Below are 12,500 nucleotides of genomic sequence, written 5' to 3' on the forward strand. Positions count from 1 at the left end.
AAAAGGGTGGCGTTACATATGCCGCTCCATAAAGCTGCATTGATTGCCTGGGCATTCCTAAGCCTGCTCCCGACCCACGACAGAGCACTCACGGGCCTGTGCCTTAGTGACAGAAATCAATACGCAAAGACTCACATACAGGATTTTGTTTTTTTCACTCCATTCTTTTCTCTTCTCCTCCATTCCCTTTCACTCACTCAATCACTCTTTCTTTCTTCCTTTCTTTTGTTCATTCCTTCGCCCCCTCTTTTCTCACGCCTGCTGTTAGCTTTTATAAGCAGCTAGAAACCATGGAAATGTAAGAGGAGGCATTTTTTTAAAAGGAGGGTGAGGGATGGGGGGGGCGGTGGCATGTAGCAGGTTGGAGACTGAGCGCCCCAATGCCAGGAAGAAAATGGAGGGCATTTTTACAAGCCAAGAGAATAAAAAAGGAATGTGTATTATTGTGTGATGGGGTGAGGAGGAAGGGACTCGTTTGAGATGGTTGCGTACACAAAGAGAGTCGTCGGACAGGAATTTGAGGCAGCTTGTTGCTCATATGGTCCCTAATAACGTGCCCAGGGCAGTGCGTGTGGCGTGGCGGGACCTCGGACAGTGGTGACCTCGGTTTCACATCGCGCTCTGTGACATCACTGGTCTTACCGTCTGTTTGATCTTTGGTGATGTCTGCTACAACCACACTGTCCCACAGGCACACAAACACATGTACACACTTTTTCAGATTTTGCCCCGTTATTAAATTAGATTTAGTTTGCCCTAATACCTAAGACAACATTTAAAATGGCATGTTGTCTCTCTCTCATACACACAAAGAAATCATATTGAAATACACACACACACTCAAACACACACACACACACACACACACACACACACACACACAGTGATGCATTCCGACAATGTAGTAGTGATTGGAAGAGCTGCTTTTCGGCTGAGGCACAAGTGACAGATTGCCTTGGCTGCCGAGGCCAAAATTAGCCGCATTCCGAAAATATCCCCTTGATCATTTCGCCCTGTAATCCTTTTACAACACAGATCCTAAAATCGTACTCCTGCTAACCACCCCCAACCCCCATCACCTCCACCAGCATCACCTTATCCACCTCATGCCTCCTTCCCAATCACTTCCCTCTGGACATGCACACACACACATGCGCACACACACATGCACACACACACATGCACCCACAAACACACGTGTGCGGATGCACGTACACGCATGCAAGCACACACACGCACACACACACACGTGTGCGGATGCACGCATGCACACACACACACACACACACACACACACACCAGTCTCTCTCTCTCTCTCTCTCTCTCTCTCTCTCTCTCCTGTGCACAAGCACACATTCTCTCCCTCTCTCTTTCTTCCTCACACACACGCACTCTCCATCAGCCTCTCCAGCGTCTCCCCTATTGTCTACTGCTGTCTCTTTTGTCTGTGGAGAAATGCAAAGCTTCACCTCAGGGCCCCGTTAAAGCAGCTTTGAGTGGCGGCTGCACCATCCACTCACTCCGCAAGCTCAGCCTCCCCGAGACCCCGCACACAAGGCAGGAAGGGGGCAACATAATCCACTCCACAACCAAGACCCCACACGAGAGAGGGAGGGGGGGCAAAGATGGAAAGAAAAGAGGATAAAAAAAGCAGGCAGAGGGAGACAACAGTGAGCCTCCTACCCCAACCTGCTAGCAATGAACACAAAACAGGTTGATCTGCAGAGAAAGAGAGAGAGAGAGAGAGAGAGAGAGAGAGAGAGAGAGAGAGAGAGAGAGAGAGAGAGAGAGAGGTCTTGGAATTATTTTCTTTTATTCTTCTGTCTCGTTCCCCTTCTCTCTCCCTTATTTGGGCATTAGCAAGGTTTTAATGCACATGTGCATGCAAGTTAATGAATCCATTAAGTCAGTGTTATTCACGTCAATAAAACGCCTCAGGAATTGCCTCAGAACCCTTTTCTTGCAGATCGTGGAGCTCAAAGAACAACTGCAGGTTCCATGTTGGAACTTTCCATTGACAAACATTGTCTGATTCTTGGAGGGGCGTTAGGGGGAGTCGCAGGTAAAAAAAAAAAATATTTTGCTGATAACCAAAGACCTTGTAGCAGAGTTCAAATAAGATTGAGTTTTATAAGATATCTTCCTCTGTTCTTGGTGTATCTCAAGGGTCAATAGACCAAGCCTTGCCTTCGGTTACACTACGTTTTAAAAGAGGTGACGTGTTAGAGACTCCATGGCTGTATCCACCTCCGTTGAGCTGTTCTGAGATCAGAGGCCAGCGGTCTCCTTGCTTGTCTCGGATGTCACGTTTCTCTTTCAAGCTCCCACAAAAAGATTTTCCGAAATAAAAGCTCAATTTCTTATCTCAATACCCCTCCCCCGAATACACACATGCAGATACAGTACACACACAAATAAAATAAAATCCCCCTCTCTGTTTCGAGCGGTTTCCCATTTCGTTTTTTCGATCAGATAGCTTTCTAACCGCAATCCTTGTAATGGCCGCATTACGTTACACATTTTTATTTTTCCAATTTCACGTGCGATTCCGTCTAACGTTATACTTCAGACACAGAAGTGTGTGTGTGTGTGTGTGTGTGTGTGTGTGTGTGTGTGTGTGTGATGTGTCCTCGATATCTCCGCTGATCTCCTGTGGAACGTGGAGCCCAAACCGCAGCACCCAGGCCTGCACACCTGGGGTGTGTGTGTGTGTGTGTGTGTGTGTGTGTGTGTGTGTGTGTGTCTGCATGTGCATGTGCCTGTGTTTGTGAAACTGTAGAGCCTAATCCTGCCTGTCTGAGGTTGTGTGTGTGTTTGTGTCTGTGTGTCTGTGTGTGTGTGTGTGTGTGTAACTGTAAGGCCCAAGCCTGCACGCCTGAAGATGACCTCACCAACAGCCCACAGCGGCGAGCGACTCCTCCTCTCAGTTTACGCAGCACTCTGTGTGTGTGTGTGTGTGTGTGTGTGTGCAGCCCTGCTACCTCCGTAAGGTAACAAGACCCCACCAGCACAGAGGGATACCAAAAGAGAGAGCGATAGAGAAATGGAGAGGGAGTGACAGAAAGAAAGGAGGGATAGATGGAGAAAAGGGTAGAAAAGGCAGGGGGAGTGTAGAAAGAGATGAATGGAGAGAGAGAGAGAGATGTACATGAAAAGCAAGGGATGGAGAAAGAGGGAAGGAGGAGTGTGAGTGAGAGAGATGAGGAGAAGGATGTTGACATTGCTAGAAAGTAGGACAATGGTTCCACCACCCATGACCAGCCTGTAGAGTATGTCCAACTCATGACCCATGACCAGCCTGTAGAGTATGTCCAACTCATGACCCATGACCAGCCTGTGTAGAGTATGTCCAACTCATGACCCATGACCAGCCTGTAGAGTATGTCCAACTCATGACCCATGACCAGCCTGTGTGGAGTATGTCCAATTCATGACCCATGATCAGCCTGTACTGCTCAATGTGCAAGGCTGCACAGTGGTGTGTCTTGTGTGTGGTTGTGTAATGGTAGCCAGCTGTGCGGTAAGCACATAAACCTCCTTCCCTCCCGATGGAAGCCGTCATGAGACGTAAGACCCATGGGTTCCAGCCTCCCAGCCAACACACTCCCCTCCCTGTCCAAAGGCTTCAGGTTTGAGGGGTTCGGGGCTCGGGCAAGTGCAGGGCTGACATTTACATGTATTCATTTAGCAGATGCTTTTATCCAAAACAACTTACACATGTCAATTACAATACAAGGGCCATTCTCCCCAGAGCAACTCGGGGTTAAGTGGCTTGCTCAAGGGCACAGCGGTGGAAGCCGGGAATTGAACCCACAACTATTCAGGCTCCCGCATGCTAGCCCAGCTCCTTAAAGCATAACTCTCACCAAAATGCAACCTAACGGTCTTTTTGTGAATGTACTCGAGTCAAACTTTGGTTAAAAAGCATAATTACGTCGGAAGCGCCACTTTTAAGCTTGACCGTATTGTCGTTTTCGGGTGAAATGGCCTTTTGAATGGAAGTAGGCCTACTAGAGGCACTATTTTGATGCATGATCGCATCAAAATCGCTATTTTAAAAAAACATTAACTAAAACACTAAGCTCGACACGACATGAAACTTTGATCGAAGTATCATTAGGGTCTCCACATGACCTCGAGCTTTGAGAACATTGTTTGTGTACACAGAGTTTACTAAAAGAAAAGTTTTGAACAACTCACTTGGTTTTTCCGCTTCCGATGTAATTATGCTTTGAAACCAAAGTTTTACTTGGGTACATTCACAAAAAGACCCTAGGTTGCATTTTGACCAGAGTTACGCTTTAACCATCACTGTACCATCGCTCCAAGACACAATGCACAGGGGCAGAACAGTTGTGTGTTGTCTGTGTGTGTCTGTGTGAGTGGTGTGTAGTTTGCACATACGTTTTGGCTGATTCTGATTCACTCTTTGACTCCAAGGAAGACATTGTGCGTCAAAACGTTAGTCGTTTGCACCTATTAGTCTTTAAGTCTTACAAAGCAAAAAGTTGTTGTTGTGCTGTGCTCTGGTCCTTCCTGTGTACCAGGGCTTGCTAATATATGAGGGTGATGTATGTTTTATATGTGTGGTCTTGAGATGTAATATATATTATATTATATTATATTATATTTGTGGTTGCAGAGTCTGTGTGCACATGTGTGCGTGGGTACTTACGTGTGTGTGTGTGTGTGTGTGTGTGTGTGTGTGTGTGTGTGTGTGTGTGTGTGTGTGTGTGTGTGTGTGGGGAGGGGTGGGTGTGTGGATGTGTTAATGTTCTTCTCAAATGGAGGGACAAATTCTGGGGAGTCCTTTCAGTAACATCACAAGGCGCTTCACACTTGCAATTCAACATGAGTGTACAACTGTGTACACTGTGTGTGTGTGTGTGTGTGTGTGTGTGTGTGTGTGTGTGTGTGTGTGAGGCTCTGTGGATGAAGGCTAAGAGAATGAGGTTTAGTTGGGGATTGAGATTCACTCTCATGTTCTGCGCTGACCGAACTTCAGAGCCCTGCACTGTTATCTGTAATTTATCTAAAAGTTACGTGACCATCAATCATGCATGGTAAGGCGACACCCAGGTCGGTCTCTCTCTGTCTCTGTCTCTCTCTCTCTCTCTCTCTCTCTCTCTCTCTCTCTCTCTCTCTCTCTCTGTCTTTCTCTGCCTCTCTGCACACTCTCTCTTACTTCAGTATTTTCCCTTTCATCGACATCATCTTCAGATCCATTTTTCCCCCTCACACTTCCTATTATGTCCCCTCCATCTCTGTGCTTCTTTCTCTACCTTCACCTCTCTTTATATCTGTCTTACTCCCTCCCTCTCTTTCTCTCTCACCCACTCCTCCCTCCCTCTCTCATCCACTCCTCCCTCTCTCTCTCTCTCTCTTGCTCCACAGCCCGGGTCACTCAGCCCGAGTGGGCAGGCACAGACCGCTGCTGATGACAGACACGGTAACAGATCTCCTTGCCGGCCAGTGCCCTGGCTGCCATGCCATTCTCTCATCTCAACCCACCCTATTCTTGTCATGCACATCTGCCTTGCTCGGTCTGTACCCACGTAGTTTTAAAAGTATATTTGAAGAGTTTGGTTCCAGAACGCTATATCTCCGTTTTTAAAAACATTAAAAAGTCAGGCTATTTAATTGTCTGTCAGGTATCAATCAAATTGCAGTTTTGATTAGTGAGTAAAGATAAATGATGAGTAAAGATAAAATAATGAGTAAAGATAAATGATGAGTAAAGATAAATAAAATGACAATTACATTTACTGAAATAACTTGGAAAACAAAATGTAAAAAAAAAAATGATTTATGAAAATTCATTAAAATGGTGGATATGGCATTTTGGAACCAAACACATTTATTTTTTATTTTTGTATTATTATAGTGAAGAGGCTGACAGTTAGGGAGAGGGAGATGGAGTGGAATCAGGAAATGACCCGGGCTGGACTCGAGCCCAGGTTCTCGTGAGCACTTGGACCCGCACTTGGACCCGCACGTCGTATGGGTGCTGGTGCCAGATGTACCGCAGTGCCCTCAACCCCAGTGTTTTTTTATTTATTATTATTTATTATATTTTTTGGGCTTTTTTGTCTTTATTTGGACAAGACAGTGAAGAGTGACAGGAAGCAAGTGGGAGAGAGAGAGATGGGGTGGGATCGAGAAATGACCGCAGGTCGGATTCGAACCTGGGTCCCCGTGGGATTGGGTCTGAAATATGATCTGCCTCACTGTTTTCAGTTTGAGGATGTAATATTTGGGATTTTGTTTGTAGTCATTTAAATATCTAAATATTGGTTTAATAAAGGAGTGTTAAACCTCTCTACCCAAGCTTAAACGTTTTTTTCAGTTCAAATTGGAGAGAGAAAGGTCTCTGAATCATCTGTAAATGCATGCATTATCTTCCATAAATATTCAGTAATTCACAAATGAGCTTTAGCCATCCACACACACAGAATTGCTGCTCTCTGTCTGACTTTGAAGTAAATGTGTCCATATCTCCACTTAGACATGCTCTTTATGGAGGCATTAATTAACATAATATGACTAGCTCTTCGTATGAGTAGCTCTTCGTATTATTGCATTAATAATGTTGCTTTTTTCATGTTGTTTGTGAGCACTGTGTCCAGTTTTGCACTTTTCACAATGAATGAAGGAATGAGCAAAGGGATGGAATGAGTGAATGTATAGATGGATGGATGGATGGATGGATGGATGGACGGATGGATGGATGGACGGATAAACAGAGGGATGGAAAGATGAATGGCCAGAGGGATGGACTGATGAATGAATAGATGAGTGAGTGAGTGAGTGAGTAAGTGGTACGATTGCCCATTCAGTCATTACTTTGTCTCTTGAGAACTCCTGGAGACCCCAACTTGTGCCCTCAGCTCCTTCACTCCTCTCTCTTCCCCAGACTCTGTCTCTCTCTCTCTCTCCCTGATCTCCCTGTCCCTCACTCTCACCACACGCAAGTCTGCCCGCCTGAACGCAGCGATGCCGCCCTTAACCAAACGCCTCACCATGTTACCCACTAAGGTAAGTGCCTCAGAGAACACATTAATATGACTGTTGCATCATGGGTAATGTGTATGTGTGTGTGTGTGTGTGTGTGTGTGTGTGTGTAGATTTCAGGGGGAGGGATGGCTGAGTTGGGTGCAGTGCGTGTGTGTGTGTGTGGGTGTGTAGACATCGGGGGAGGGCTGGCTGAGTTGGGTGTGTGTGTGTGTGTGTGTGTGTGTGTGTGTGTGTGTGTGTGAGGGCTGGCTGAGTTGGGTGTGTGTCTCGGGGCTTAATGCACTCCCCGCCCAGTCTGCATTACTCTTAGTTGGTAATTAGAAAAGAAAAAAAAATGAGTTAAAGAAAAAAAAAAAAAACACAAACGACTCCCTGTGCACTTCCATCATGCTGAGGCACGGAGAGAAATTAAGCCCCGCATCCATTAACAGAATCGCTGCTCTCTAATTGCTTGGTTTTTTTAAAGTTGGGGTGTGACGAGGAGAGGCAATGCTTTGCGCCGTCGTTAGGCATAAATCGTCCATCTGCCGCAGCACCATCAACCCCCCCCCACCACCACCCCCCAAACACACACACACACACAGACTTTTTGTCTATGGAAAAGAATGGAGACAAGGCTCTTCGAGCTGGAATGCTAAATGGGAATTTCACTACCAGACCCATCCATCGGAACAGTAGAGCATTTTGACATTCCGCTGCTTGACAGCAATTGGTCCCCTGGGTTAACATTTAGTCCCAAATGGAGCTTGCCTCCGCAGCCTAATACAGTAGAGAGCTCACGCTGTTCCCTGTAACCCAGCGTGTGTTACCAGTGAATTATAATACACTGATTTATACCGCCAAGCCAACAGCATGAGCGAGATAAAGGACAGTGCAGGCGTTTTGACTTTCATTCAAGCATTTCAGTTCAACACTGTGAGATTATGATATGACGCTCCAGGTGATGATGTACAATCAATGTGTTATTACTTGGCTAAGAGATTTTCTGCTGGAAAAGCCTACTGGTTTAATAGGCAGATCAGATAAGCCATGAAAATGGTTGTGGGGGTGTTTGTTGTGATGACTTTGGGGGTAAAAACTCTTGTTCTCACGAGCAGGAAAAAGAATTTGGACTAAGACTAGCTTGTTTGGTCTCTCCTGAAGTACGTGTGTGTGTGTGTTTTCTGAAAAAGTAGTTGTGGCGTAAAGTTACATATTCTCTATCCTCCTTCCTTTGCCGAAATGGCTGAAGCATTTCTTCCAAAAATGTGTGTGTGTGTGTGTGTGTGTGTGTATGTGTATGCGTTTGTGTGTGTGTGTGCATCTCTCTGTGTGTGTGTGTGTGTGTGTGTGTGTATGTGTGTGTATGCGTGTGTGCGTGTGCATCTTTCTCTCTCTCTCTCTCTCTGTGTGTGTGTGTGTGTGTGTGTGTGTGTGTGTGTGTGTGTGTGTGTGCGTTTGAGACAGAGTGTGTGTTTGTTGAAACAGTGAGACTTGTGTGAGCCAAACTTATGTAGTGACACCTTGCTTGCTGTCCCTAGGGTCCAGGAACCCCCCATCATTGATTTATGGCAGCACAAACAGTGACAGCGCTCTGCACCTGCTCGTATCCCACAATGCATTGTTTCTCGGGCAGACCCATTGTGATCAGGGCCCAGGCATACACCCTCCTCCTCCTCCTCCTCCTCCCCCTTTCTCCTCCCTCTCTCTGCTTTCTCTCCCCTTACACACCTTCTATCCCTCTTTCTTTCTCTCTCTGTCAGAACAGCACTTTCACACCCTTCATTGTGTGTGTGTGTGTGTGCATACATGTGTGTGGGTGTGTTTGTGTCTTTATGCATGTATGAGTGTGTGTCTGTATACACATTTGTGTGTGTGTGTGTGTGTGTGTGTGTGTGTGTGTGTGTCCCCTGCTCGGTGCGGCTCCCTGAGGAGTGTGTGATTTGCGTCCCTGTTGTGCTCTGCTGCGTGGCCGAGACCTCAGATAAAAGGCAGAGAGCGGAAGGCTCGTGTTTCTGGAAGCTGACACCGTCATCGATGAGCCCCCAAACCCCCATCTCCCCCAGGTTCAACACACACACACACACACACACCCAACCCCACTTCAATTAATTATTCAACACACCTCCCCACCACTGCGTTACCCTCGGTGTGTGCGTGTGCGTGTGTGTGTGTGTGTGTGTGTGTGTGTGTGTGTGTGTGTGTGTGTGTGTGTGTGTGTGTGTGTGTGTGTGTGTGTGTGTGTGTGTGTGTGTGTAAGCCTTGCATTAGACTCATCTTCTTCCATTTTGTTATCTCCCGATACTGGGACACACACACACACACATAAGCACAAAGAGGGAAGATGATGGCCAAAGGTGTCATGCAGTGTGTGAACGGATGCTATGCAGAGCATGTGTGTGTGTGTGTGTGTGTGTGTGAGAGAGTGAATGAGAGATAGCGACAGGAGTAAAAAGAGAGGTTGCGTCATCAGACAACCCCCCCCACACACACACACACACACACTTTAGGCACAGGGTAATCTTGTTCTCCGAAACCTATTTATTGAACGCTGGCGTCCTCAAATGCTTACTAGGAACAATGTAGCTGGAGACAGCCGATCAGGTTTCCAGCTGGTCAGGTTTACATTACACTATCGCTGCAACTTAACTTAAAAGCCCCTGAGCCAACATGGAGGGCCCAAAAATAGGCCCTCACCATGACCTGGATATGTTCTCACAGGCTAACGAAGGTAAAACCTCTGATAGGAGATACACACAGCTCATATGACCTCCTGTGCAACTGTGGGGGAGACGGCCATTTTGTTTCAGGAAGTGGAAAGTGTAGTATATCCTCGAGCTAGTTGTAACACATTAGTGTGTATTTTAAGGAAGACATGGAGACCATAGTAAACGTGTGTGTCACTGTATTTTCGAACCCAGGAATCTGCATAGAACCAAAGCATGTAATTACAACAAGGGGCATTATGGTATCCACAGAGGGTCAAACTTAAGTAGCCAATATACCACAGAAAGACATGCATGTTTCTGTGGATTTTGAAACCACAGAAAGAGGCTGAGTATCTGATGGTCAGGTGGATGGAAGCAAAGGTTTTTAATTACAGTTGTGTGTGTGTTTAATTACAGTTGTGTGTGTGTGTGTGTGTGTATGTGCGCGCGTGTGGGTGAGTGTGAGTAAACATCTCCTACCTCTGGTTCTTACACAGTTTCCCAAAGTGATGTCACGACGGATCTCAAATCATTGCTTATGGGGAGATTATGGGGCATTGGTGATTCTGAATGGGTCCAAATGCTTCCCCATATAATAATAGCTTTTACTTCTTATGTTTCAATAAAGTGGCAATTACAAAGACTATCAGGGACAACAAAACTGCAACACTACTTTAGATTTTAGGATATACCCCAGACCATAAAAATAGAGCTTTGAAAAAACCATCTGGAGCAGACTAAGCTTTGCCAAGGACTAGCATCCACTGACATTCCCCCAAGCTCAGTCTTTAGCTGATGACTGCATGTCATGTTTCAAACAGATGGCAAGTCCTAGAGGCTTAAAGACTACAATACCCAGCATGCCTGAGTACATTCCACACATCAGTCCCTGCCTTTGAATGACATGGTTGCTGCATACCTGGCTCTGGTTACTCTGTGAGGTATCGCATTGTAGCTAATGTCAGAAGCAGTAATGCTAGTCCGCCAGTGTCACTTAAAGTTGTAATGAAGTCTGTTATACCATGCACAAGCCGCACTTAAAATACAAGAGGAATAGACAGTCTGATGGATTGAATGCCAAGCATGTGAGGCTGATCATTGGAGATCATTGGTCTTTGTATACTGTGTGCAGGAAGAGCCTACAGTACCTCAGATTACAGTTTCGTGTAGACATTTTCCTACCTTTGACGGGATTCTTAAAAGAGTAATGACTGTATGAAATGATACATGATGAATAAGTGTGAAAACAGATTAGAGCAGAAGTATGTGGCACACTCACACACACACATACACGTTGCATGTTAACACTCGATTGCATTATGTCCATCTAATTGACGACAGTTTATAGAATATATTCAGTTGTCCATATACGTACATGCAAACACACACACACACACACACACACACACACACACACACACACACACACACATACACACACACATACAGATACACACACATACAGAGACACACACACATTGCATCTCAAGTCTCAACCACAGAGTCACTGTCTTGTCCAACATGATTGAGCGACTCACCTTGTCGGATGGAGACAAATCTGTTGTTGGCCGCCTGCAACACCACCTGCGGGTGGCTCTCCTCCAGGTCGAAGAGCTCGTCCTTGCCGGGCTTGGAGCAGCGTCCAGAGCGCAGCGTGCCCGTGGGGCCCATGGGCGTCAGGTACTTGCCCTCACAGTCCTTGAAGGCCAGCTTGCCACACTTGAACTCCAGCGTGTAGCCGGTGGCGCGTCCATTCTCGGCCGTCAGCTTGCCGTCGTTGCCCAGGAAGCGGCTGTCGCTGGTCTTGAGGCAGTACTTGCCGTCCAGGTAGACGAGCGTCAGGAGGGCGTCCACTCCCCACGGGATGTTGCTGTCCACCGCCACCTCGCCCTCGGACCCGCACAGGTGCGCGTAGCGCTTGCGGGCCACGCTGAGCAGGTTGGCCTGCGGGTGCAGTGCCAGGTGGACGGCCCAGAGCTCCCGTTCGCCGATGGCCTGCGCGAAGCACGACAGGTGGTCCGCGCCGCCGCCGAAGAAGCGCAGGTGCGGCTGGGACTGGAGCGCCCAGCGGCCGTCAGACTGGGCGACGATCAGGAAGCGGCTGTCGGCCGTGGCCTCGGGCGACTCGGCCTCGCACGTCACGCGCCCGTCCTTGTCGGCGGCCAGGTAGCGGCCCAGGTGCGAGCGCAGGTAGACCACCTGCGCGTCGCGCTCGTCCTGCTCTAGCGTCCAGCGCTGCTTGCGCTTGAGGCTCGGCGCTGACGCGTTCACCTTGAAGCCGAAGGCCTCGGCGGTCAGGTAGCGGCCCTCGTGGTTGATCAGGCCGAACTGCAGCTTCAGCGGCTTGTTCCCGTTGGTGGGCATGGCGGTCTCGCAAACGAGCGTCCCCTCCTAGAGGACTCTGGGTAGACTCAGGAGGAGGAAGTGGTGGTGGTGGTGGTGGTGGTGGTGGTGGTTGTTGGGGGAATGAAGGAGAAAGAGAGGAAACAGAGAGAGAGAGAGAGAGAAAGGGAGGGATGGAAACAGAGATTGAATCAAGACAATGAAAAAAAGAAAGGAGCAGTCTGTCGGGTCCTCAACAGTTGATCGTTTCCCTCCTCTTCGCCTTTTCCTCCTCTCTGCGGTGGCTTCTCCCAAGGGTGTCCTCAGCAGTGGTAAGTCCTTAACGCTCTCCCCCGCTTATCTTCGCTCGTCTTCCAGGTCGTTCCGCTGCCTCAGCCTCCTCCGCCACCTCCCCCCCTCCCACTCCTCCTCCGCTGCTTATGTCTGGCTGCTATCAGTCCTCGCGCTTGGGCCCCT

General features: G+C 47.7%; 1 protein-coding gene across 2 annotated transcripts in view; it reads right to left on the reverse strand.

Annotated features, from left to right (window-relative positions):
• The window catches only part of fscn2b (fascin actin-bundling protein 2b, retinal), an 18,059-nt gene extending 5,695 nt beyond the window's left edge, over positions 1-12,364 (reverse strand). For both annotated transcript variants that reach the window (XM_048232429.1, XM_048232428.1), the window contains exon 1: positions 11,240-12,364. In XM_048232429.1, coding sequence (XP_048088386.1) covers positions 11,240-12,065 — 826 coding nt within the window. In that variant the 5' untranslated portion in view covers positions 12,066-12,364. The remainder of the gene's footprint in view (positions 1-11,239) is intronic.
• Between the last annotated feature and the right edge of the window lie 136 nt (positions 12,365-12,500).

This window comes from Alosa alosa, chromosome 22 (assembly GCF_017589495.1).
Source record: "Alosa alosa isolate M-15738 ecotype Scorff River chromosome 22, AALO_Geno_1.1, whole genome shotgun sequence".
In the NCBI taxonomy this organism is placed as follows: domain Eukaryota; kingdom Metazoa; phylum Chordata; class Actinopteri; order Clupeiformes; family Clupeidae; genus Alosa; species Alosa alosa.